Source organism: Terrapene carolina, unplaced genomic scaffold (genome assembly GCF_002925995.2).
Source record: "Terrapene carolina triunguis isolate 2854851 unplaced genomic scaffold, T_m_triunguis-2.0 Scaffold84, whole genome shotgun sequence".
In the NCBI taxonomy this organism is placed as follows: Eukaryota; Metazoa; Chordata; order Testudines; family Emydidae; genus Terrapene; species Terrapene triunguis.
The window spans coordinates 7,626,632-7,654,047 of record NW_020664435.1 but is presented as its reverse complement, the minus strand read 5'-3'; the positions used below and the strand labels follow the sequence as shown (position 1 = coordinate 7,654,047).

The following is a 27,416-nucleotide window of genomic DNA, read 5'->3' as shown; positions in this document are numbered from 1 at the left end:
GGGGCAGGGACTTTGGGGAAGGGGTTGGAAGGGGGGTGGGGTTGGGGTGGGGAAGGGGCGGAGTTGGGGCAGGGCCGGGGGCGGGACCGGGGCCCCCTGGAGTGTCCTCTTTTTTAAATGTTTGAATATGGTAACCCTAATATAACAAGTTGGGAATGGGGGCGAGCAAGCAGAAGTGCAAAAAGTTCTGCAGCCGCGCTGAGACGGGCAGTAAAGGGCTGCAGGTCGGGGAGGGTAATTGCTGGCCCCTATGCACCCCCAGAAGCACGTGCGCACCACCCACGCACGTGTGTGCGGCCTGCGCTCCCCGCAGCCCCCCACTCGGGACTGCAGGGAAGTGTGTCACTGGGTAAAGAGATAGAGCCAGGGTAGGAGGAGGGAGGCAGCGGCCGGGGGAGGAGCTGCCTGCCAGGGGGAGGAGAGGGGACTGCACTGCCCAGAGCGCGAGGAGAGAAGGGGCCCGCGCAGGGAGGGAAGGGAGGAGGTGGAGGTGAGTCACATGGTCAGTGCCGCACTCTGTGACTCTCCTGTGTCTCAATCGCTTTTGTTGTAAAGGGGAGGAAGCCGAGGAGCGAAGCAGCAGCAGCAGCCGCCGTGCCAGAAGCCAGCCCAGCAGGAAACCTTCCCAGCCAGGCTCTTCTGCTGCTGCTTTGCAGACACACGCCCAGCCAGGGCTGGGGAAGAAGCGCCCCCGCTGCAGAGACAGCCGCTGTACTGTGCCGACTGGCGGGGAGCCTGGGGGCACATGTAGAGGGGCAGCGGCAGCACCAGCGGCGGGGAGCAGGAGAGTCGGGGTGCTAGTCCTGCTTGGTCGCAGAGTACCGCGTCCCCCAGTCGGGAGTTTCACGGTCCCTGGGGCCGTCTCGTCGGAGGAGGAAATTATGGAGGTCAATGCAGGTAAGAGACTTGCTAAGCTCAGCTGCTAGTACGTGGTGCTGGTGTGGGGAGGGGGGAAGCCCCAGGGTGGATGCTTTGGGGTCAAGGGGGAGCGCGCTGTGTTGGTCACTGGGGGGATTTGGGGTGGATGATCAGCGACCCCCATGTTAGTGTCGGGTGGGTGAGTGCCTGACCGGGGAATGAGGGCACTGGAGGGCGGCTGTCGCTGTCAGGGTAGCGTATCTAGTAGAGCGTCTCGCGTGTGGACTGGGCAGCTGCCCCCATGTTGTGGGGTTTGATCCCCGTTGGGGGGGGGTTATTCTTATTCCTAGCCTGTGGGGGTTTAAAGTCACCCCCCCACACATACACACTCCTCGGCTGCTCGGTCCCATTTGTGTGGTGGATGTTGGCGAACCTGGGTTGCTACGGCTGCCTCCCACGGACTGATACCCGCTCCCCCCCGCCCCTTCCCTGCGGAGCCTGTGGCCGGTGTCTGCCCTTCCTCACATGGAGCCGCTTGCCGAGCCATGTGTGCCTTCTGTTTACGTTCCGCGCTGCGTGCTCGCTTATTGGCCGTGCGGGGCTGTGACGTGACGATAGCATAATAGGGCTGGGGCGGGCCAGCTGGGTGGCTGCCGGCGCCGACACGTGAGGCCCGCAGGAGGCCGCTGTTTTGGTGACCTACATTCATCGGGGGTGACGGGACGGGGCGCGCAGGGGACACGTGGGGCAGAGGACGCCCGATCGCTGCGGCGCTTCTGACCACGCCCACCGGAGCGCCGGGAGGGAGGGGTTTGCACCGTTCTGACCCCGCCCCCACAGCTGTTCCAAGCTTCTTACCGCTCGCCTTTTGGAGCGGGAGGCGCCGCCTCTAGGCGTTGCATTGCAGGCGGGGGCAGGTGTTCTTTTTCCCTTCGGAAGAGGGCGTGGCTAGAACCTTGGAACACGGAGGGCGGCTCCGTCCCGATGGGGCGTGGTTAGAATGCCCGCAGAGTGGGGCTGGGGGTCGTTGCCCCTTCCATTCACCAGGTGATTGTGGCTGGGCAGGGGGCCAGGAGGAGAGGATGGGGCAGGGGAGAGGTGTTGCCCTTGTTCCCCTCTCCGACCCCCCAGTGCCTGGTGCTTGCCCAGAGCTCTGGAGAGTAAAAGTGCTAGGTATTTAGGATCCCTGAAGTACGGTGACCAGACGAAGTGGGTTGTAGACCACGAAAGCTTATGCTCTAATACAAGTACTCCTGTTCTTTTTGCGGATACAGACTAACAGGGCTGCTACTCTGAAACCGGTGACCAGATAGTAAGGGTGAAAAATCGGGAGGAATAAGTGCTTATGTAAGCCCCAAATATCAGGACTGTCCATATAAAATCGGGACATCTGGTCACTCTCCCCTGGCGTAGGGTTGGCCCCCGGGCGGCAGTCTTACTGGCTCCTTGCAGCATAGCATGTTGTATCTGTGTGCCTGCCCATGTGATTGGAATGAAGACACGTTTAAAATTCTTCTCACGTGGACAGGCTCTTGCAACAGCAGGACTATAACAGATGAAAGAGGGGGCAGACTCGCCTTCGCTGATGGTTGTGCTCACGTAATGAGCCCAACAAGTCAGATGGCTGGACACGTCCAGATTACAGCATGTTACACAAAAAGATCTTGGGTCCCACCTGAGCGTATGGGAATTAGAATGTCTGTCTGGGCTTTATGGGAAGGTGGGGGAGTTCTGGCTTTACAAAAATCGCAGAAAAGTAATTGCCACGTAAGGACACAATGGCTCCTGCATTCTCCCTTAAAATAAATTGAGTGAAAAGGCTGGGTTTTATTATTCTGTATATAATAGCGGCTGATTATGTAACAGCTCCTGTGGCTCTAGTGAAAAACATTGGGCAGTGCTTTATGAAACAGAATTAAATTGACTTTGGAAGGACGCATTTGCTGTGCCAGCAGCTAAATAACCCTTGGTGTGACTGTGCATCTATAAATTATTTCAGCAAGAGCTGATAATTTAATGTGCCAGTTTTGCTATTTTCAAGACTGTTCCTTTGCCCTAGAATGGGATGGTTCCCTTTTAATTGAACCTAAATGTGATAATCTTGTACAGTAGAAAATTCTTCACAGCAGAAAGAACAGTTAGCTTTCCTTCTCTTGACTAAAGTCTTCTCTTTGTACCCTATATCATTTCAGTTATTTTCATTGTTAAACTTTTATGTCAAAGATGAAAGGCAAATAATCTAAACTATTGCAACAACAATGGAGACTGGTACTAAAATAGCATCTGGGTAGGCTGAACTCTGTTTTTTGCAAAGATTTAATAATCTGTTGAAATATAAATAACGGGAGTCATCATTAAGAAGTTATATAACTTCCTGCTCAAAATACATGTTCACCGTGAGCTGGTGGTAGTAAATCATTTGGAATTCTAAATTTCTTTCAGAATCCTTTGTGAATATGACTAAAATGAACATCCAGAACTAGTTTCACATCACAACAATTCAGTTTAGGATAAAATAAAATAAAATTCCTTTGTCTTCTATGTTAGCAAATTCTATTTTAAGAGTCAAGAAGTTTGTGTCTGCAGACTCGTCCATACAATATCAGGACCTGCTGCTTCTGTGAAATGTGTTTTTTCTGCACTGCATACGTAGGTTTTTCTGAAATGCAGCTATAACCTAGTACTTCTAGTCAAATAGAAAAGAATATTAAAATCTGAGCAAAGGATTTCTGAGGAGCCACAGAATCTTCCAAGATAGTCTCAATTTTAATATATTTCTCAGTAATATGACAAGTAACCAAGAAGTCCCTAGCATACAGAAATAGTTAGTATACCCAGTGGGTCTTAGATTTTCAATGGGGACTCAGGCGCCTAACTGCCCAAGTCCAACATTTAGGCACAACTGGCTTTCACAGAACTAGGGCTCAGCTGCCACCTGATCCTGTAGCTGCCAAAGTCCCTAGGCATTCAAGTCTCCACTGGTAAAGTCCCCAAGCCACCTAGGTTTCTGTGGGTGGGCATGTGCAAATCTGCCTAAGGCCTGGCACCGCTGAGCAGCTCAGCACCTAATTCTGGCCTAAGCTCCAGCGGCATTCACAAACGAGGAATTCCCTTGCCTCTCTCAGCTGCTGAGCCCAATCTGGTAGCTGTGTTCTGAGTACACCTGCCCCACAACAGAAGACCAAGGAGGAGGTGTGCTTATATTCGCCTGGTTCAAATCCCCACTCTGCCTGCTATGGAGCAGGGACCAGGCCTCCCCCTGCCCAGATGAGTTTCTGAGCAACTGGGCTACTGAGTATTCTGGGGTGGCTGTCTTTCAGTCTGTCCTGGTGAAGCAGTTCCATGTTGTATAAATAATTAAATAGTCATTGGGCCAAAGAAAGCATGAGGATGACCGGCCTAGTGGTTAAGGCACTCACCTGGCTTTAAGTCCCTGCTCCAAATCATGGCTCTTGTTCAGTGTGCTGGTGTCTGTGAAACTCTTTTTAAGGGCCTCTCACTATGTGTGTACAGGGAACCTGAGAGCCTAACTCGGGCCTTTGAATTCTACTAGGCAGTAGGATGTTAGGCATTGTAATGCTAGATTGTGAATCTAGCCCTGGGTCTTTTGGTTTTGAAAACCTCATTAGGAGGGGCAAAGGTAAAATGAATTTGCTGTACAATACTCCTCGGTTAGGTCCTATCTTCCACCTGTTCAGGGGAGAAGGCGCAGTTCAGTACCCTCTATCCTATAGGACAGTGGTGGGCAACCTGCGGCCCCTCAAGGTAATCCGGTGGCAGTCCGCGAGACAGTTTGTTTACATTGATTGTCTGCAGGCATGGCCTCCCGCAGCTCCCAGTGACCGTGGTTCGCCGTTCCTGGCTAATGGGAGCTGTGGGAAGCGGCGTCCAGCACATCCCTGTGTCCCGCGGCATCCCGCAGCTCCCATTGGCCAGGAACAGCGAACTGCAGCCACTGGGAGCTGCGAGTGGCCGTGCCTCCGGATGGTCAATGTAAACAAACGTCTCGTGGCCCGCCACAGGATTACCCTGACGGGCCACATCCGGGCCTCAGGTTGCCCACCACTGCTATAGGGTGTGAGGATGAGTCTCCTTCACTGGAGGAGACATGATCATTTCTATATGGTACTGGGTTCAATTGCTTAGTGTTCCCCGCTGTGATTAAGGCGGGAGGTCTCCTTTGATTGGCATTTCACTTGCTCTGCTTGGGCTCACATGGAAAGAAGCATGCTTCCCTTCCTTTGCTAACTCAGTAATGTGACTTAGTGTCAGGTACAACAGTAAGCAGGACACTCAGGGAAAACATGGGCCTGTCCTAGCAATTGCAGGACACTTGGGCCATGTCTACAGTGGCATAGCTAAGATGCACTTTTTTCCATCACTGTAGAAACTCCAACTCCCCAAGTGACAGTAGCTAGGTTGATGGAAGCATTTTTCCATTGACCTAGCTGCATCTGCCCTGGGGGGTTAGGTTGCCATAGCTGCAGCATGCAGGTGTGTGGATTTTTCACACTCCTGGCCACTGTAGCTATGTCAAACTAAGTTTTAAGCATAGACTAGGCCTATGTGTCCCCCAACTGGTTAATATGGGGCTTATGTAATATTTTAGCGCTTCTTTGATGGAATCTGGTGCACAGCTTCCATTACGATAACATGACTTGTGTCAAGTGCCACCTCTCTCTCTCACACACTACACTGAAAACTTACCCCTGGATGAACTGATCATTGCAGTATATATGGTTTATAATAATAACCCTACAGGAATGATGTTAAGGAATATACCATTACATATAGCATTGCATTTCAGGACTTGAAAAGTAATCCCTGTAAGGTGCATACTTAAGTAAGCACTTGATATAGAATTCCACCTGAACAAAGTTTTGCTGAAGGACTAGGTAGAAGGTAAAAAAACTTTTACATAGTGAATGGGAGATTTAAGTTTGAATTAATTTTAATGTTTTGACTCCGCTATTAAAAAGTAAAATAGGTCCAGTAAAGCCGCTACAGCAATGCTAACAGGTTTAATTAAATTTACAAAAGCAATGAAATTCCGAGTTTACTATCTGTCTTTGATTCTTGTGCCAAGTATTTCAATTTGTATGTTGCAGAGGATCACTCAGTGTTCTAGAAATTATTTTTGTATCACAAAGGTATAATAGAGTAGTAGGACAGAGTGGCAGCATTTATCCTCAAATGTACTATAATTAACATAAGGCACTATGACCCAGGACCCGCTGTACCGACTTAATCTGTTGAGCAAGCACTCCTTGTCATTTGTAGCTTTTACTGACTTAAGGCATATGCATCATCTTATTCTGGTCTGTAATGAGTCATATGTAAAGGGATCTTCCATAGCAGTACAAAGAGAGCAGAAAGGGAATTAAACACAGTTTTTAAATAGCTTGGGTTTTGCCAATGAGCTTTTACATTTACCGATTTTAGTGTGAAATAGCAAATACTTTGTAATGGCTTTTAAAATATTAGGTCCTGGAGATGACAATTGACTTGGTTCTCAAAAGAAGAGTAAAGAATTGTTGTGTCCCTTGCGAGATCATTCCTTGGACATATAACCTGGGGAAGGGACCCTATGAAAAAACAAATCAGTTTCCATGCTTAAAAGAGAGCAAGAAGCTGTTTTCTCCAAAAGTATCTCAAGAGTTTAAGACTAAACAGTCTCCCGGTTCTGCAAGTGGGAGTGCAGTGCCTTGCAAAGAGCCTGGCAACTGAAACTATATTTAAATGTGCTACAAAGAGTTGTAATGTGACAAGTGGTACTAATATAAAAACAGGCCAGGACTGAACTCATTATCTTCACGCCCCATCCCCTTTCTCCATTACTGTGGACACCACCAACCTCCTCCCTATCTCAGGCCTGTATCCTGGGTGTCATCTTTCACTTTGCCCTTTCTCTTACCCTTATCTAAATGATCTCTGCTTCTGTCTTCATAACACCTCTAAGATCTAGTCTTTTCTCCCCCTCCAATTTGCACCTCCTACCCTGAACTCCCTTCAGAACACTGCTTCTGAGATCAGGTTTTGATTAGGTTATATCCTCCCAGCTTTGAGTCCCTCCAGTGACTCCCCATCATCCACCACATCAGATGCAAGCTTTTTACCCTTGCTGTTGATCCCATCCCCTGCTCCCTCTTTTATCTAATCTCATTTTCCATTTTAGGAGGCAAGGGAAGATGGGGTGGAAGGGGAGGTCAGTCATTGAAAGCTAATGGAAAGAAATGAGTTTGGGGGAGGGGTTTGAAAGAGGCACATGTAAAGACACATGGCATGCTGCGTCAGGTGGTGCTAGGGTGACCAGATAGCAAGTGAAAAATCGGGACAGAGAGTGGGGGGGTAATAGGCACCCATGTAAGAAAAAGCCCCAAATATCGGGACTGTCCCTATAAAATCAGGACATCTGGTCACCCTAGATGGTGCTGGCTCAGGACGTGGATCACTTGCGAGCTGTGTACGTACATTTCGTATTTCGTCATTACAGTCTTTGCTTTCCTTCCCCCAGGGGGTGTGATTGCTTACATCAGATCTTCAAGCTCAGCGTCTAGCCCAGCCTCTTGTCACAGTGAGAGCTCAGAGAGTAGTTTCCAGTCATCCTCTTCGCCTGTACCATCTTCACCAAACAGTTCCACCTCCGAGAGCAGCTGTAACAGTAGGAGCAGCGAGGGTTCTGACGGTGCACCAAAGAATGATCAGCTAGATGATGCCGTTAAAACAAGCCGGTCGAGTGCTGCTGGATTGACCAAGGGCCATGGTGGACTTACAAGTATGTATGTTTTGAGGTATTATCAGGCAGATAAACATGCACTGTCATGCTCCACTGTCTCAAACTGATGGCTGGTCTTACCTGGACTGAGGACATTCCCAGCCTTCATTCTGGTGACCACAATTTTCCCTCCACGCTTAATCTCTAACTTCCTTCCTTCTAGACAGCGGTAGCTATGGTGCTCATCCTCTGGCCAAGATGTTGAGCAAACAGCCTCTTGCTAGACAGAAGCCACAACTTCAGCCTGAATCAGCCATCATTCCAATCTTTTTTCAACCCTACTCCTTGAGCTCAAGCTCATCACCTCTGCTATGTGCCTGAGCTTTACTGATCCAGGATACGAAATGCACTGATGCCACTCCCAGACCTGGAACTGCTTCCTCACAGTGCAAAGTGGTGCCAACAGGCCATATTGTCCTTTGGCCCACAAGTAAGTTTAAATCAAGAACTCTCACTAATTTTTTTTTTTTATAAAAAGCCCCAGCAGTTTTGAAATTATGTAAGGGCTAAAACAAAGTCCGCTACAAGTCTCTCTTTGTGCTCCTTTCACTGAAACCTGGCCAAATGTCATTTTAAAAGACAGTTTAGTCCACAGGCTCAAACCTAGGAACAAATTCTTATTTCCATCAGTGTTTCTCTTTAATGACTATAGAGATCAGTGGAATCATTTTATAAGTTTATATTGTGATAGCACTTAGGAATCCCAGTCAGGGCCCAGGATCTCATTGCGCTAGCTACTATACATGCACACAAGTTCCTTCACCAGGAACTACTCTAGACAGACACCAGTAAAAATGTGTTCAGAACGTGTGCACTAAGTTCCAGCTACAAGTGATTTTATTTTTTTTAAACCACAAATAAAATAAAATTAAAAGTTGGTATGGCCAGAACTACAGGGGTGCTGGTCATTGCAACTATATTGTAGGCTTCGATATAGGCGCCGACTCCGTGCGTGCTCTGGGGCGGGAGCACCCATGGGGAAAAATTGGTGGGTGCTCTGCACCCACTAGCAGACAAGAGCCCCGCCCCAGCTCACCTCTGCCTCTGCCTCTTCCCCTGAGCGCGCCGTCCCCGCTTCTCCCAGCGCTTGCTGCTGCGAAACAGCTGTTTCACGGCGTAAAAAGCTGTGGGAGGGAGGGGGGAGAAGCGGGAACACAGCGCCGTCAGGAGAGGAGGCAGGGAAGAGGTGGGGCCGGGGTGGGGATTTGGGGAAGGGGTACAGTAGGGGCAGGGAGGGGGTGGAGTTGGGGCAAGGACTTTGGGGAAAGGGTTTGAATGGGGGTGGGGCAGGGGTGGAGTCGGGGTGAGGCAGGATGCGAGCACCCACTGGCGCCAGGAGAAGTCGGCGCCTGTGGGCTTCGACTTGCTTTAGTTACTGTGTTTCTGCATTATATATTCTTTGATAATCAGAAGTTTAGAAATAAAGGAATTTTTTAAAGCAATCTTTACAAGTTAAAAGTGATCCCTTGTTGTTTTTTGTTTTTTTACAAGAATGTTAACATTGAATAGTGACTGCAGCGATATATGGATCAGAGGGTATTTCAATAAGCTTTTAATTTGAAGTTAGATGTTTTTCTTCTACCCGAGACAAAATTATTTTTGCCAGTCAAATTTTCTGGACAACCCTCCTATTCAGGGGCGCTGGAAAAATTTGTATAGTGGGGGTGCTGAGAGACATTGAACCAAATTGTAACCCTGTATATGATGGAAACCACTTCAAGCCAGGGGATGCAGCAGCACCCCCAGAATCCCTAGTTCCAGCACCTATGCTCATATTTTGTGTTTTGATGGCATTATGAAGCCAGCACTAAAGTCTGATCATTGTACTTTAAAAAGCCTTCAAATTATTTAAAAAAATATTTCTCTCCCACCCAACCCCCACCCAAAATAAATAAATCCAAGATCTTAGTAAGACCTTTCCCCTCCTCTTCTGCTTTGTACATTGTTTGGCAAACATGGAAGCACTCAACGGGACTGCTCATGTACAGAAAGCTGCTGGTGCACTTAAGTGTTTGCAGAATCAGGGCATAAGAGCCTGACAGTGAAATTGGCTGAAAACAAAACTGAGACTGATTTAACTGATTTTTAGGGTGGGATTTTTAAAAGCGCTTAGCAGAGCTATGCAGAGGACAGAAATTCCCTTTCACAAAGGATTTCAAGATTGACATTTGTTCGTGTTCTGTTTAGGGACTAAATATGAACTTTAATGAAACTGCAGTCTCAGATGGCAAATGGTTCCACTGAAATTTTTCCAACCCGCTCTAGCGCTCAGCATTAGTCCAACTCTGCTCCCCTGAAGTCACTGGCAGAGTTGGCAATGCTGAACACTTTGGAAAGTCCCATTCTTTACTATCCAAGCTGGAACAAAACATGCAAAATATAAAGAAAGAGCATAAAAAGTGGCAAGCAAATTGGACTTAGAAAATCCTTTCACCTTTAAGAATGTAAGGTCCTGTTTCTGCAAATGCATCCCAATGGGGAGGCTCTGTGTGGCTGTGGAGGACTGCCTGCATGGAATCAATTGCAGGATGTGACCAAAGTTTTTATTAGTAAAAAGGGTAAAATAACTTATTTGTTTGCAACATGTGATTTTGAAGTTAACAGTGTCTTTTAATATTTCTGTTTTTAAGAAAAGATCTTTATTCTCAGTTGGGGAAACTGCAACATTTATATGGGCTTCCTTGTCCTGATGGGAAGACAGATTGAGCCCAAACTTTGGTGACCTAGTTTCCTAAATGATCCTTTTAAAAATTCATAAATGTAAGCAGACTTTTTTTTCTACCATTAAGTGCAATGCTACTTTTATTAAAAATTCACTGTTAGCCCAGTGTATGTGTGTTCTCCCCATTCTATCCAGCGATTCTTCCGAAATTAATCCCTGCTGAGTTGTGCAGGGTTTTCCTGTGTTCTTGTTTTTGTCTCCTCTCTTTCTTGTACATTGAACTGATTTGCAGTATCTCATTTGCAAAGCACATTTTAAGGGGCAGAAGTGTATTCTATGGGTAGGTCTGCACTTGCAGTGGCATGTAGAATACATACACTGCATGCCCAGCTGGCACAGGTATAAAAAGCAGTGGAGACAATGAGGCACTGCTTAGACAAGTAGAGTAGAGACCCGGCTGAACCTTAGGGTATATACCTTATGCGGCTCTCTACGTGCCTAAGCAGTGCCTCCCTATCTATGTTGCAATGTAGTGTCCCACTGCCAGAGCCTTTCCTCACTGCAGGGAAAGGCTCCAGCAGGTGCGCACTCTCACTGGGGTGTGTAGCTACATGTACCCTACATACCCTGCCACCAGTGTAGACAAGGCCTATGAGGCAGAATGTTACCATTGGATTTTCATGCCCACTTTCTTCTGTTCTATTTCTAGAATTTAATGGCATGGTCCTCCTGTGTAAAGTCTGTGGGGATGTCGCTTCAGGATTTCACTACGGTGTTCATGCTTGTGAGGGTTGTAAGGTAAAGTATAATAGTCTCCTTTCTGTTGTGGATGCTGACTAGTTTTCAGATCACTGGGTAGTTAATAATTGGAATCATGGGGTAAGCGGATGATGATGTTGAAAAGTTAAATTTATATTAATCTAATAAAACATTAATCTGAGAAGGTTCAAAATATATGCAGGTTGCTTTAAAAAGACAGGCTGCTTGGGAATACACCATGCCTTCCCATGGAAACAACTAAACTGGTGGCCTACGTGTCACCACTGATGGATCAAAGGTCTGTTCTCAGACACTGGAACACCATGAATGGCCCATTTTGTGAAGGAGCTTTTGGTAATTATGTGAAAGCCATTTTCTTGAATGGAGGAGGTGAGACATTGTGCAAGAGGTGGTCTGGTGGCTAAAATACAGGGCTGGGAGTCAGGAGAGCTGGATTCTATTTCCATCCCTGCCACAAATATCCTGTGTGATCTTGGGTAAGTCAGTTAACCTCTCAGCTCTGCTGGTTCCCCCATCAGTATAATGAGGATAATAATGGATCTTAAGTTTTGACTGCTGGGGAAACTTTTAGAATTTATTATAGTTAGAAACAACCAGTTTATTGTATTGATCCTACCGTGTTCTTCCTTGCACATTATGCTTCACTGTGCTAGCAAAACTGTCTGAGGGAGTCAGACGAGTCAGTCACGAGAAGTTGTAAGGTGCCAGGAGTGGCACCTACTTCTTATGGCTCTGAAAGTGTATATGAGGAAGTGAAGCTTATTTGCAAATGGCTGGATCTTGATAGAAGATTTGACCTGTACGGTAATGGGTTGTGGTTTTTATCGGCAGGGTTTTTTCAGAAGAAGCATTCAGCAAAACATCCAGTATAAGAAGTGCTTGAAGAATAACAACTGCTCTATAATGAGAATGAATAGGAACAGATGCCAGCAATGCCGCATCAAAAAATGTTTGTCTGTTGGAATGTCAAGAGATGGTATGTTCCTGAATTGAATAATGACATTGTAAAAGTGAATTGTGCTGCACATGCCTCCCGTCTCAAAAGAGAATGTGCCAAAGATCGTAAGGAGGCAGAAACAGACAGTTGAATCCTGTTGTACTTGGACGCTAATGTTGTCTCTTACATGTGGATTAGCTATGTCTTCTCACTGTGTGGCTATACTGAGCACCATATATAAAGTAGCCAAGAAAGCCCTCCCTTCTCTGAGCATCTGGAGTTGGGATTAATACAATAGGACGCGCGACAGCTGCTAGATGGACGGACTTGATGTAAAAGTCGTAGTTTATTTTACTGAGTTAAACAATATTTTAAACTCCTCTGTGGGTATTCGGCCAGTTTTTGATCTCAGTTACACGGGTGTAAATCCAAAATGACATTCTTGGTGGCAGTGGGGTTATTGTGGAGTTACACTGGTGTAACTGAGATAAGAATCTGAACCATCCTGTCCAGTGTATTGCATACATTTCCTAGGGTTTATTTTTAAACAAGAGGAAATAGTGCCCAATGTAGCTCTCACTGAAGTCAGTGGAAAGACTTAATAGGAGCTGGGTCAGACCCATAGCACACTATCTTCTTATTGTCACTTCACGTAAGGCTATTACAGAGAGTAGAGTTACAGGAGTAAGTTTTCAGTGCAAGGAGAAAGCACAGAGCTGCACAAGTTTAATGGTAACTGAAACTGCACCGCTAAATCTCTGAACGCCTCACTGAAAGTCTGCCTCGTGCAATGGTTTTCAGTGAGGTGCTGAAAATATAGATTGTTTGGCTTCCAAAGCACAAATTTAATTGAGCTGAGAACTTCTCCCCCCCACCTTGTTTCACTTTTTATTTCCCTCAGATTCATACTGAACAGGAACAAATTTAACACTCATTGGGCAAATTTAACCTAGAACTTTATTTAAAAGAATTGTGCTGTCATTCTGAGTATCACTGACAACAACCCCTAAGGGGCTGTCTACACTCAGGCTGGTACCCGATTTGATTTAAGTAAACCAGGTTAATTAAATGCCAAACTCCTGGGCAAGCACACTTACGTTGGTTTAAAACTGGCTATGTTGGGTGAACTAGCCCTACAAATGTAAGCTAACGTGATATAAACCAGGTTTAAATCAGTTTCAGAGTGTCCACAGTCAAAGTTGCACTGATTTAACTACATCAGTTTTAAAGCACACATTTGAGTGCAACTGTGTGTATAGACCAGACCTAGTTTGGAATAACCAAGAAAAGGGACATACAGATACTTTTGTTATATTTTTCGCTGCCTTCATTTTACATATTAACAGTGGTGCATAACATGATCTTGGACCTGATTCTAATCTGACACCAGCTTTACACTGGATTAACATTACTGCTGATATACAGTCATGCAGATGAGATCAGGATTAGTGCCCGAGCATAAAAAGGCAAGATTATCAGTTTTGTGTGTAGTGGTTTTCATGACTGAATTTGGTGTGCACCTGTATAACTAAAACCCTTTTTTTTCTTCCTTAGCTGTTCGATTTGGCCGCATTCCTAAACGTGAAAAACAGAGGATGCTGATTGAAATGCAAAGTGCCATGAAGACCATGATGAACAGCCAGTTCAATGGTCACTTGCCAAATGAAACATTAACAGAGCATCAGGAGCAAGCGCCCCTGTCGTCTCAAGAAGAGCTTACATCCAAACCCCAACAAGAGCTGGAAAACATCAAAAGTCCATCTCCTCCTTCTCCCTCTGACATTGCAAAGGAAGAAGTGATTGGTATGGTGACCAGAGCCCACAAGGACACCTTCATGTACAACCAGGAGCAATCAGAAAACCCAGCTGAGGCCAGGCAGCCACAGAGCGGGGAAAGAATTCCAAAGAACCCTGAGCAATATAGTTTGAATAGTGACCATTGTAGCAGTGGGCTTAGTGACACCCATTATACCGAGAGTGAGCAACATCTTGCTGGACAATACAAAGGGAGAAATGTAATGCATTATCCAAATGGGCGCACCGTTTGTTTCACAAATGGCCACTGTATGAACTTTACCAATGGTTATACTCAAAGAATGTGTGAAAGGATCCCAGAAGATGGGTTTTCGGCAAATGAGAACATGAATATTTACTCATGCAACACTGGAGGGAGAATGCACCTGGTACAGTAATGTCTGTTGCTGCTGGTTCAGGGAGACTTTTTTGCCATGTGTTTTTAATGATCTATAAATACAGATGGGGCCAAGTGTAGCCCCAGAATCAGTGAAGTTGCACACAGATTAATTTGGTCCATAGTGGAGACCCAGATAGCACCCAACGGAGTTTAGGGCAAAGAACTACTAGATAGAGATCAACGGCTTACACTGTGTATGGGATTTGAAATCAAGTAATTGAGATGGTTCGTCTAACAATGCTTTTAGCTGCCAGATAGTCTGTTTTCAACTAAAGCACATAAAAGATATAGCTGAAAATCAGGTTACAGTAGGTTTCTTGGAAAAGTGAGCCCTATGAATCACTAAGTCCTTTTCCTCTTGGGGATAAAACCTTTAAAATAATTTACAAAGGTAGATGCACTAACTTGAAGTATATTTTAAAAAGTATCCAAGCACAAGTTCTGAGGTGCAACTTTGATCCCCGGAAGTCAGTGAGGACTTCAGTGGGGTCAGGATTTCGTCCCTAGAGTCAATCTAGTTGATTTAAGTCTGTTTTTACCAGGGTCTTTTAGTACTTGCTCATCTTATCAGAAAGGTCATTTTTTTTATTTAATTTAATTTAATTTTAATTTTTTTAGGGCTAGGTTTATTTATTTATTTATTTGAGATCAGGTGTTTTTATGGAAACCACTTAAAACATTTGGATTTGGAGGCTTCTGGGCTGTTCACAACAAACCTGTCCTTCTACCCCTACAACAATTTAAACTCTGAGCCAGTGATAGGATTTACAAGGACGGGTCCCTCCCTTTCTTTATCCCCACTCATCTAGGACTGTCCAGTAGCAGCAGCATACCAGAAAGCATTTCCTTGTTGCAGCCTCTTTGATCACCCTAACTGATTTAAGTCAAGCAACAATGGTGCATATTTCCCTCCCTTTGCCCCATTTTTAAATAAGCCCCCCCACCTTTACCTTGCAGTAGCTGCCTTTTTTTCCCTTAAAGTAGACTCTCTCTCTTTCTATCTTTGCCAGATGGAACAGACTGGGGAGGGGGAACATAGGAAATACTCCAGTTCTTGTTCTGTTATGCTCCATAATTGCAAACCTTCAAGTACAAATTGGCTAAACTTTTCCACTTCCTAGTTTCTGACGATCCTTCAAGCTTTTCTCAGCTCCCTGAGAATCCCCTTATTTGTAAGCTCTTTGGGGCAGGGACTTCTTTATTGTGTGTGGCCAGTGCCTGGCCCAGTGGGGCTCAGACCTCCAGTTGTGGCTGTAGGCCCTACAGCGTTACTAGTAATTCCCAGTCTTGCTAGTCTGCCTAGATTTCAGACAAGACTGGTGTGTCATGGTTACTCTCCTAAACGCTGAGCAAGATCTTGCTTGACACTGGTGTTTGTCTTTCTCTGGAGTTTGTCACAGCTGTCCCTGAGATGACAACAGGATGACAGCCAGTGTCTGAACATGCTTTCCCACCAGCATTCTCTTCCCCACCCCATTCCAGGAGTAAAAGAGCAGTTTAGATTCTTTGATCCTGGTTTACAGTGGAGTAAGTGAGGGCAGATTCAGGGATAACTACAGAAGCCAGAGAGAGTGAGATCAGAAATGGGGTGTTCAGTTTCGATTCCCTGCATGGTAGTAGTTTTCCCTAATTTCATTGTTGGAGCAGCCAAAGTTAGCAAAATTTTAAACTGATATTTAATGGAGCTGCATAAAATATCCCTGTTACTTAACTAATGAATATTCCTATTTTATCTGTTGTATGATTAGCGTGATGGTGTCCTAAACAACGAGTCTGCTTCTTTCAAAGATTGGTTAAAATGTGGAATATAATTTGAAGAGGGGTTTTTTGTGTGTGTGTGTGTAAATTCTAGGTTTGTCCAATGAGCAAGACTCCCTTTGTGGACCCAAGTAAGACTGGCCATGAAGTCTGGGAAGAATTTTCGATGAGCTTCACCCCTGCAGTGAAAGAAGTGGTGGAGTTCGCAAAACGCATTCCAGGGTTCCGAGATCTTTCCCAGCACGACCAGGTCAATCTTCTAAAGGCTGGGACCTTTGAGGTGAGAATCTCAGCAAATGCCTTGCCAACATCCTTCATGCTTTAGATGTTGGGCTGACTGTGCAGCAATCTTATGCCTTATTAATAGAGATGCATGTGTCTCGATCTGGAATCAAACTTCCCCCAGGGTATGCGATTGCTCCATTAGAGAGATGGAGCCAGATCCTCAATGGGTATAATGGCATATTAATGTCAATAAAGCTATAGCAGGTTACACCAGCTGAGAATCTTGTTCACATCTGGAGCCTGTTAACTTCACTTAAGCCCCAGCAGGGTTCATAGTTTTGTGTCAGCTCAGCAAAACCTTTCAACCAGAAACCCTTTTCCCAGACTTAAACAGCTGAGAACCCTGCTCCACCTCCTCCCTCACCCCAGAACTCATCAATTATTTCTTTTAAATAGCTACCTGTTGCTTAGCCCAGAACTAGGGGGCAGTAGGGAGAGGCCGCAGGCAGTAACCTTGCTTCCGTGGGTCTAATCTGAATTATTCGCCCCACAGAGGCTCATGTTCTCTGTTCTGCACCTGTTTCCTCTGCTGCCTGAAGTCTCTCCTGCAGAAAGAGCTGATGGGGCTAGAGTGATTCCATCTGCACAGGAGTCCCTCCGGTGGTAACCGGGGGTACTGCAGTCACTGGAGCCTCCAGTATCCCCTGGTGTCACTAGCTGGAACTTTACTCAGCAATACAGTAGCTACACTGTAGATACTACATAGTGTCTACAACGTGGCTGATAGCTGGGTCATTAGTAGTGGGCCTTAGCACCACCAGCTCTTAATGACAAGTCATGCTTGCATATGGTCATTATGTACTGTACGTAAATTGGTATCAGCTGGTTAATAATGCAAGGGCTTCTGATGTGGTGTTACAACTAGTCAGTGTCCCTCACTTGATGACCTTTATTTAGGGGCGTGTCCTCCTCTGTGTGTGATGCACACTATTATTAGTGGAGTTAAGCTTGCATGACTGGAGGAGACCTGACCCCACAGAATTCAAGGTCTCGTTCAGACAGGTCTGGTTTCTATAACACTTATTTTTAAGCAGGGATATTGGACTGTGGGTTTACTTGCATTGAAGAAATCATTTTCTCTTGAAAGTTGTTGGGTCCCTTGCTTTCTTCACTGATAATGCATTAAATTGCACAGTTCTAGAATGGTCAATTGTTGGAGTGAGAGGCACGTGTTACACTGTGAAACTCAGATCCAGGTCCTGGCATCTTCTGTGTTAGTTTCTCTTTACTTCTGACTGCTCCCCCTTCCAGTGCCCTATCTTACGTTTTCATTACCATACTTGTACTTAGCCTACACTGTCACCTCTCCCCAGCACATCTTTTCCTGAAGTAGCCATTAAAATTCTTGCTCGAATTATACAAAAAGACTGATTCCTGTCTGAAAAATTCTACACGTTTTAGGTTCCACAGAGCGGAGACCGTCATCAAGCTGGGGGGATAATTTAGAATCATAGAATATCAGGGTTGGAAGGGACCTCGGGAGGTCATCTAGTCCAACCCCCTGCTCAAAGCAGGACCAATTCCCAACTAAATCATCCCAGCCAGGGCTTTGTCAAGCCTGACCTTAAAAACCTCTAAGGAAGGAGATTCCACCACCTCCCTAGGTAACCCATTCCAGTGCTTCACCACCCTCCTAGTGAAAAAGTTTTTCCTAATATCCAACCTAGACCTCCCCCATTGCAACTTGAGACCATTACTCCTTAAAATAGAACAACCACATTAGCAAGTTTAAACCTTCCCTCTGGCACTTCAGCACCTGAACTTGTGAGCCCCATTCTTCTGTCTTCACACTAGTGATCAGCATCATCAATAAAATGTTTCCATATGCAAAGGTGCTCTCAGTGTTCAGACATATCCTTGGAAAATAATAAATAGCCCTGGCTTGGCCACGTGCTTACCTTTATTCCCTCGTTTATACATAACAATGTAATGAATAGCTAGATGTCAGTGGGGCGGTGCCAATGTCAAAAGGCCTCTGGGCATCTGACCAAAATTTAAAAGCAAAACCAAAATTACAATAGTTGAAAGTGATGAACCAGTGAAAGACAATCCCAGGAGTCACTGGAGCTGTCGTTAATATAGATTGAAACATCAGGGAGCCAAATTCTCTAAGTACAGCCTCTCTTTGTACATGTACAATCACTTGTGTGTAGTTTTGTACATGAGTACAAATGAGATGCCTTCCAAGACACAGTCACGCACAAGCACAAATGGTTGAGGCCCCTTTTGAAAACACCAGTTTGACTTCCTGTCTAAAATTCCTATGTGGAGTCTAGATTTTATTTTACACTCTGGATTTTAGCTCTAGATCCTCCCCTGGTGTAAACAGGCATAGCCTCAAGCGCTTCAGTTGAACTGTGCTGGTTTACAGCAGCTAAGGAGTGGGCCATATGGTTTGAAGTCCAGAATTAACGCCCTGTTCACCTAGAAGAATCATTATTTTAGGCTAGTGACTCCACACTTCTGGGGCTCAATCCTGTGAAGTTCTGAGCATTTTCAGTTTCCAGGGAAAATTGTGGCAGCAGGGGGTGTTCAGCACCTTGCAGTGAAATTCCCCATTGCAGAAAGCCAGCCCCAGACCTGTCACTATTCATGGCCCATTTAAACTATTTTGCATAGGCTTCCGCATGGTGCTAAAATTCACCACAGCATATATTTCTTGGGTGTTGAAAGTGAACCCATAATATTATAGTGCTCCTGGGCCAGATCCTTAAGGGTATTTAAGTGCTTAACTCCCTCTTTAGGCACCTGAGTCCACTATTTAGGTGCCAGTTATAACTTGTCAAAATCAGTGCTTAGCTGTTGCCTACCCACATAGAGTTTCCACCTGTACGCGTGAGCAGAGCCACCTAGGTCCTGATGCTGTCCCACAGCTAACAAGCTGCACCGAACTTGCTTAAACAGAAGCCTCCGTGGGTTTCTCAGACTAGGGCCCCCCCCCACCGATGTCCCCAGCAAGGCCCGCTCCAAGAGGCATTCTCAGAGCACGCTTAAGATCCGCTGCTAGTCATAAGAGACAACCGGGACTGGATTAAGTTTGTGTGAGTAGGGCACTCCTCTGGGATGTGGGAGACCCAGGTTCAGATCCCTGTTCCAGTGAATAGCTGATAAGTGGAACAACTTCAAGAGGAGAGATTGAGCAAGTCCCCAGAAAAGCCAGGAGCCTGGTGGTTAGGGCAAGCACCTGGGATGTGGGTGATGTTGGTTCATGCCCCTGCTCCAAATCAGACAAAGCAGAGGCTTGAAATCAGGCCTCCCGTAGCGCAGATAATTGCTCTGACCACTGGGCGATCGGCTGTGTGAGGGTGTGTCTCGTTTTCTACTAGAAAGGTCTGGGTTTGGGCTGCTGAGGCATGGGCTGACCTGGCTTAGGTGCTTAATTCCAGGAGAGAGTCCAGCTGAGAATCCTGAGCTGAAGGACGTGCCTAGCTCTAGCCTGTCAGTCAGTTGCTTAAGGTCCAGATCAATAGGAGTTAGGCAGTCGAATGCCTTTGTGGGTCTGGTCCTAACACCCTCCCCCCCCCCCCCCAGCATTTCGCACCAGGCAGCTTCCCGGCCTTCAAGGATCCCTTTCCTAAGGACCTAACCTAACAGGTGCCCTGGTGCTACCAACAGTCCCTGCCCAAAGAACTTACACGCTAACATAAGACATGAGACGACAGGTAGATACAGACAGATGGGGGGAGTGCAAGTAAACAGTGAGACAGTACTGGTCAGGATGACAGGCAGTCTCTGCACACCAGCAGCCTGTTTTGTTTTTTTTGTGCCGGGGGGGGGGAGGAGGAATCAAGGCCATAACACAAAGCAAGTTGGACGTTTTAAAATGAAGTTGGTTTTAGTTTATCCAAGTCAGAAGGTGGCAGTTCTGCACATTATATTTAAACAATGGAACATGTCGGGAGTTATTAAACATTGAGCAAATGGAACCTTACTAACCATTCCACATGGAAAAAATTCACAGTGCAGCTGAGAACAAGGAGGCAAAGTTTGACAGTTGTAAATGCTCAAAAAGAGGTGCCAATACCAAAAATATTTCCCCAGTTGGTAGCTACAGACAAGGTGTAATTTCAAGCTCTGTTGTGTTAGTCTTTCCAAGGACACACATTCTGTTCTTTTCCACTGAGGTTCACTAACATTGCCTGTGAAAACCCAGCAGTGGCATAGTACTTTTACAGACAACACACCGTGGGCTACCTCCTCAGCTGATATAAGTCACCATAGCACCATTGAAATCAATGGAGCTATTCCAGTTTACTGCAGGAGAGGATCTAGCTTGATACTGTTACTTGCTACCCACACACACAGGGCGAAGAGAGCATTTCTTCTAATACCATGAATATTTTTGTTTGTTCAGTAGCTATAAACAAGCCCTCATACTGGTGCATTTGTGAATAGTGTTTTCTTTATGGCTCAGGATGTCTGAGGCTTAAGTTTTAGCTCTGCTATCCCTCCTCCCCCTCCCCCGTCAAACAACAGCTAATTTTCTTTATTATTCCAGATTTCATGGACGTACCTTGCATCATTCTTTAGCGCTAAGTGGGGTACTGTCAATTTCTAATCAAGATGCTAAGTGATAGGAATGAACTATTTGAGTGTTGTAAAATTAGTTTTATTTTCTCTTTAGAGCTATACAAATCTACCTATATTTTCTTTTCTCTCTTTTGCCAGGTTTTAATGGTACGGTTTGCATCTTTATTTGATGCGAAGGAACGTACTGTCACCTTTCTTAGTGGAAAGAAGTACAGTGTGGATGATCTGCATTCAATGGGAGCTGGCGATCTACTCAACTCCATGTTTGAATTTAGCGAGAAACTAAGTGGCCTGCAACTTAATGATGAGGAAATGAGTTTGTTTACGGCAGTTGTCCTGGTCTCTGCTGGTAAGGAAAGAAAGTTAATCTATACCTTTGCCAAACTTTGAATACACTTGTCATTAGAGCGAAGGCCCCTGTAAAATATATCCATTAAGCCAAATTAAGTTGGCTTGAAGGATTTAATGGGCCTTCTCTAAATTCCTGGCAGCCTGTAGTTTAAACTTTTACAGCTCTGGCAAGGGGGAAATTGCATATGTGAAAAACAGTTCTGATTTGCAGATGTTTAGGACTTTTCTGCTATTACTCTGGAACCCAAACTTCTGTTTAAAAGAAAAGAAAAATATCTAGCTTGTGCTGCTGCTGTCTCACTGCTGTAGTAAAATATCCTTTCCGAAAAGTGTCTGCAGCCAGACAAATAATAGGTCAAGAGTGGGAACTATGGGCCTGATTTTCCCCTCACTTATCCAGTTTTACACAGGTGTAACTTGACTTGTGGGAAGTTACTCCTGACTTAGACCAGTGCAGGTAATTGGAGAACAAAGTGCCTTTTTACCTCAGAGATATCTTCAAAGCCTGGTACATAGTTTAGTAGTTCCACTTTTTTTGGTAAGGTCTCAATCCTGCAATTGGATTGAAACCTGTATTAACAATAGGGTTTAGTGAACCATACCTTGTGCAGTGGAAGAGCCCATCAAATCTTTAAAAAGATGAACAACCTCAACTATTGAAATCAGTGGGAATTGAGACACTCAATTATTTGCTGGAGCTGACCCAGTTTTCCTAAAGTTGTCACTTTTAGTCTGTCTGGAACTTGACAAAATACTTTAAAGACCATCAAATTGTGTTTTCTGCTGCCATAAAATGCTAAAATGTCAGACTTGAGGTTTGGGCCCCAAGTTGTATTCCTGCCACATCCCAAACTCTCGATGGGGTTCTTAGTATCACTAGGAGTTTCCAGGGTGCAAGGAATGCAGGACTGGGCCCTTAAATAGTTCCCAGGTTATTGATTTTTGAGTTCACCATCAGACCTAGCAATTCATTTTCTAAGGGCCACATGGTAAACTACTTACTCACATGGGTGAGCAGTTATTCACTTGAATAGTCCCACTGGTGAGTAATCCCATTCTCTCTAATGTTGCTGCTGTGATACATTAAGTGTTTAAAAAACCAAAACAGCACCAGCAGGTGGAGACTGCCGGCCAGCTTCTACAACTGTTTGGGAATGCAGCTTATTCTCTCCCTGTCCCCCATTTTGCTAGCCAATACATAAGAGAAGCTGGAGCAGTGGCCATGCCTCCCTTCCCATCCACCTTTTGATTCTACGTGCCCCAGAAGCGTAGGGAGGGAGCAGTCCTTGTGCTCCCAAGTGTACAAGGGCTGCATTTCTGCCTGGTCCCATACCTGAGCCATGTGAGTGTGGGGAGAAGGCTCCTTATACACTCTCATAAACTGTGCACCCACGTTCTGTACTTGAGACAGGCAGAATCTGAGTGGAATATTTTTTCTTGAAAAAGGGAAGGAGGTTGAGAAATTTAGATAGTAAACATGTTCTAGTGCAGCAGTCTCCCGTGACGTGTTCTGTTATCAGGGCTTGCTAACTAACTATAACTGGAGATAGGGCCCAGTCCTGTAAAGTGTTGAACTTGCTCTGCTTCCATTCATCAGGGCAACAAACACCTGGCTCAAATAGCTTCCCCAAGACGATGATTTTCAAAAACAGGGCCTTAGAGCTCGGCTCTCAAATTCTTTCTTAGACTGGATTTTTTGCAGTGCTGAGCACTTGCGGTTCCTGTTGAAGTCAGTGGAAGCTGCTGGGTGCACAGCACCTCCAAAATGTTAGGCTACTTTCATTATGCAACTAAGGTCCTGATTCAGCAAAGCACTTTAGCACATACTTTACTTCAAGCATGTGCTTAAATCCATCTCTCTTCAGTAAAGTACATAAGTGCTTTGCTTTGCTGAATATGTCTGAGCTTTGCTGAATCAGGGTGTAAATAGGGATGTGGGGAGACTCGCTTGAGGCACCCAGGTTTGAAAGTCTTGGCTTACATTTTTTCCTATATTTGTTGATTTGGACAGCTGACTCGTAACTGCTTTTTATCTGCAAACTATGTCTGCCTGCCTTTTCTCCCACCCTCTTTTTCCCTTTAGATCGATCTGGAATAGAAAATGTTAACTCTGTGGAGGCGCTGCAGGAGACACTAATTCGTGCACTAAGGACCTTAATTATGAAAAACCATCCAAACGAAGCCTCTATTTTTACAAAACTTCTTTTGAAATTACCTGACTTGCGTTCCTTAAACAACATGCACTCTGAGGAACTCTTGGCCTTTAAAGTTCACCCATAGGCCTTTAGCTCTTATTTATACATGAACTTGCCTCATGTTAAGCTATATATTTTGTGCTAAAATATTTATTTATATATGTTTGTACCACTTGTTGGAGAAGAAAACCTCATTGACTCTGAGTGATTGGTAGATATTCCGTAACCCTGCAATAACACTTCAGAGTGAGTACTTTCAGTGGTTAGCAATGTGGCATTCAGAGTTTGTCAAGATATCCAGAATGATCAGTATGTTGACTGTTAAGTTTTTCACTCAACAGAAAGACCTGTCAGCTTCCACTGGTGAAAATCAAAAGCATAGTAGCTGTGTGGGAAATGAGAGAAATGACAGTTGGGCTTTCCCATATCTAACTCATGTAGTCCTGCTTGTCTGGAAAGCTCTTACTAATTCACTCATGGTTTTACTGTTCTTACTCCATGAAATTTCATGGAATATTTCCAGTCCATGTCATCATTTAGTGCACATACACACGCCATCTGTATATAATGTAAATAGATACATAGTTGGTGTTAATGACTATATAAAGTACAGAATTGTGTGTGTGTGTGTGTATATATATATATATTTGTGTATGTATATAAATTGTTCTACATAAAAATATAGACATAATTTCTTCACAATATTTTAAACTGTGAAGGAGTTAAACTTGCAAAAGCAGCTGATCTATGGAAAGAACCAAAATAGATGCACTTTGTCTATTACTGAACTAATTATCTGACCATTTATAATTTTTAGAAAACAGCAAATTTGCATTGCTATGCTATATTTGTTAATATAAGAAATACTGTGGCACCAGAATCGCAGTCAGGTCCAGCTTTATAACGAGAACTATTAACTGAAAGAGAATTGTTCAGGGTACTAGTTAGATTGATTATTTGTTGCAGCTAAGGTTCTTACCTTGTGCTGATAGTGGTTAAAAAGCTGTTGGACACTATTCAAGCCTTCAGCACAGCTGACTACCAGATGAGCAACAGAATCCATCAATTCCTTCTCAAGAATCAAGGACAAATTTCAGGAAAAGTGTATCCATCTAATATCCAGATTATAGGTTTTTTTTTTTTTTTTTTTGCATGTATATGTTCTGTGACCATTTCTTTCTTACACTACACCAATTTGCTACTTGACTGCTAAATAAGATTTGAATACATAATTGTGAGAGACACCTCTGTCTTTTCATGTTATTTTCCCCCCAACATTAATATGTATATAAATATTGGAGCTGCATGCTTTTTAAAGAACATGTTTTGTGTACGCAAAACAGGTGCACTCGATTGTTGGATATCATGACTCGCTTAACAAAACAGAGGTTTGGGGCTCTATTTATTCCAGACACAAAAATTCCCAAACTTGAGGGTCTGTTTTGTATTCTGCTGCTTTCCACCCTAGAAAGGGGGTTCCTCGTGGAGTTGGGTTTCTTCTGTTATAGCAGGAAGTGACACCACAGACTTGTGATTTAAAATGCCAAAGCAGTAATGTTATAAATAGTCATGTTACTGTCATATAATGTGGGAGTGGAAAATGCTCTTTTTATCTTCATGTTTAGTTGACTTGTGTTCAAGTTTGACCCTCTAAGGTCTTAAAATTGTGTAACACTAACTGTTGTCAACTGATAGAGGGTTGTTGCTAAAAGGTTAATGTGATGTGTAAGGGTAAAATCCCGCAAACCTGATGGCAGAACTCCCATTAACCTTGCAGGTTCAAAACGCTATGGACCTGCTTCAAAGCCGGTTGACGTCAATACGAGTCTTCCCAATGACTTCAGTGGGATTTGGATCAGGCCCTGGAGATCTGATTCTGCACCATACAAGTCAATGGCAGTTTTGCCGCTAACGGCAGTGGGGTGAGAGGTTGCACTGTAGCATGAACATTGGGCCATCAGTTCTTAAGCAGAAATCTCAGTTGAAAGTGATGAGTTCTGCCCAAAAGTGAATGGCAAGGGAGCCAGACTAAAGGGGATCTGGAAAGAGTGCAGCTCTATCCTTGCTTTGCCAAAAAGCAGGGGGGCACAGCCTTTCCCAATAGCTCCCCCTCCTCCTCAGCTGGTGGGGCGAGAGCTCTCCTCCTGTTTCAAACTACTTCAACCACTGGAGAACGGCCCCCCTTTTTAAAATGTTTTCAGCAGATTACATTTCTAGGGCATTTCCCCCTCGTTTCTGTAAACACTGCATTCAACCAATATTAGTTTTAGAGCTTCACTTATTCTAAAATGCACATTTATGAAAGGACACAAGTGCATCATTTGTTTCTGCAAGGTGGCTCTTTCATAAACCCTATTTCAAAAGTGACGGTCAAACTGACCCCTGATTTTGGGCTTCTTATAGAGGCCTCTTCACCATCTCTCTCTCTCTCTCTCTTTCTTTTAAAACTTTTATTATTAAGCCTTTAGGAATGTATAACCAGGACTGTGTAAGTGTTGCTTATTCAGATTTTAGTTAGGTTCAATATATATGCACTAGATAGATATTCTGACTTGTGCAATTTCATTTGAATGAAATCTTCCTACATGTAATGCAAACAGAACTTATATCAGCTGAAAAAACACCAGATTCATGCCGAAAGGTTTGATGAAAAAGAAAAAGCTATTCAAAATGGCTCTTATTTTGTGAGCTCCGTAACTGAACTTCAAACAAAAGTGACATTAGCCATGTCTTGTGAGCTCTTTCTTTTACTGTGTCACTGGTTATACACTTGTTAAATGCTGAGATAGTCGTCTTCAGGCAGGACACTGTAGATGGGACTTTTGCGGAACGATTAATATAACGTACTGTATGAATTTATTGAAATGTTCCTCTGATTTTACAGGTTTAAAAAGATTAAATATGGGCATTATGTTAGCAAACAAAGCTGTTTCCATGCTGTTATGTATTGCTATACATATAAAGTCTACATCGGGGAGGAACAGTACATATGCCACTGCACAACGAATCAGAATGCCACCTGGTGTAAGGTCAGTGGAGCTACACTGATTTACAGTGGCATAAGATACTGATTTTTCCTGCAAGGTGGATGAATGGTTGGTTAGTTGCAGATGATTTATTATTACAAACAGGATAGGAATAGATTTCTATCATTTTAATGCTAATTTAAAACCTCTTCACTGCATTGTAACTGAGTAGGGTACATGGTTTGTTTTCTGTAAAACTAGTCTCAGGGAGACAAGTGCACACAAAAGCAACTGATTAGCTTTGATTTTCCAATTTAAAATTTGTGGACTGTCAAAGAAGTGTTTATCATTTTAAGCTATCGGTTCTGGAGAGCTGGAAACACAATTTAAAGGGGCACTGTCAAACTTCCCTGAAAATTGTGTAGCTGCTGCTGCTAAACAAAATAATCACACACTCTAAAACCATCATTATTGAAAGAAAATAGAGACAACTCTTGACATTTGGCTTTGTGCATCTGGCAGTATTTTGTGTATTGGCACTGCTTGCCGTGTAGCATGGCTGTCCACCAAATCCTTCAGTCCTGCAGTGAGCTCCTTATGGTCTGAAACCTGTGCCCACACGGAACCTTTGTTACTCCAGCGGTGTTCTGTGCTGGTGCAGGGAGGGGGCCTGAGGGGAGCTCATTGCAGACTCCCAGCCATAGGCAGAGCACTTAAGCATGGGCCTTGGGAAGTTTCCCACTTTGTGGGAATCTCACACACAGCAGCATGGGGGAGGGGAGGAGGAGAGTGACAAAGTCCTCCAAAACAGGCAGGGAGCCAGATGAGAAATTACTTTTAATACATTTGGAGAAACTAACTAGATTTCAAGTTGACAGTGCCACTTCAAATGAGGATCTTGCCTTGCCTTGGTCCCAGATTCTGATTTCCAGTTGTTCATGCACTAACAGAAATAAATGGTACCTTTTACAAGGAAAACGGATCTAATATTGTAGTCAATATCTGGTTACAATGTATTATTAAAGTATAAATGGGCATGGGCATAGACAGTATCTCATCCTGTTTCTGAACCATCATCTAAAAACTGTATGGGAGGTATGGAGAATAAAGATTATTTCTAACCAA

The 27,416-nt window shown here is 44.4% G+C and overlaps 1 protein-coding gene across 2 annotated transcripts; it reads left to right on the top strand.

Moving 5' to 3' along the window:
* The first annotated feature begins 794 nt into the window (after positions 1-794).
* Positions 795-27,416, top strand: NR1D2 (nuclear receptor subfamily 1 group D member 2). Of its 2 annotated transcripts, XM_024214548.2 has the most exons (8): positions 795-897; positions 7,373-7,633; positions 11,005-11,093; positions 11,907-12,051; positions 13,567-14,195; positions 16,059-16,244; positions 20,918-21,128; positions 23,214-27,416. In XM_024214548.2, exons 1-8 carry the CDS (start codon positions 882-884, stop codon positions 23,408-23,410), a joined length of 1,734 nt encoding a protein of 577 aa, XP_024070316.1. In that variant the 5' UTR covers positions 795-881; the 3' UTR covers positions 23,411-27,416. The 2 variants fall into 2 exon arrangements, with proteins under 2 accessions (XP_024070316.1, XP_024070315.1); XM_024214547.1 differs by lacking the exons at positions 795-897; positions 7,373-7,633 and adding an exon at positions 10,343-10,393.

What these genes read in the sequence shown, in the direction of transcription:
- NR1D2 (XM_024214548.2), top strand. An exon ending in GGGCCATGGTGGACTTACAA is followed by an intron (nt 7,634 to 11,004) that starts GTATGTATGTTT and finishes TTCTATTTCTAG; the next exon opens with AATTTAATGGCATGGTCCTC. An exon ending in TAAAGGCTGGGACCTTTGAG is followed by an intron (nt 16,245 to 20,917) that starts GTGAGAATCTCA and finishes CTCTTTTGCCAG; the next exon opens with GTTTTAATGGTACGGTTTGC.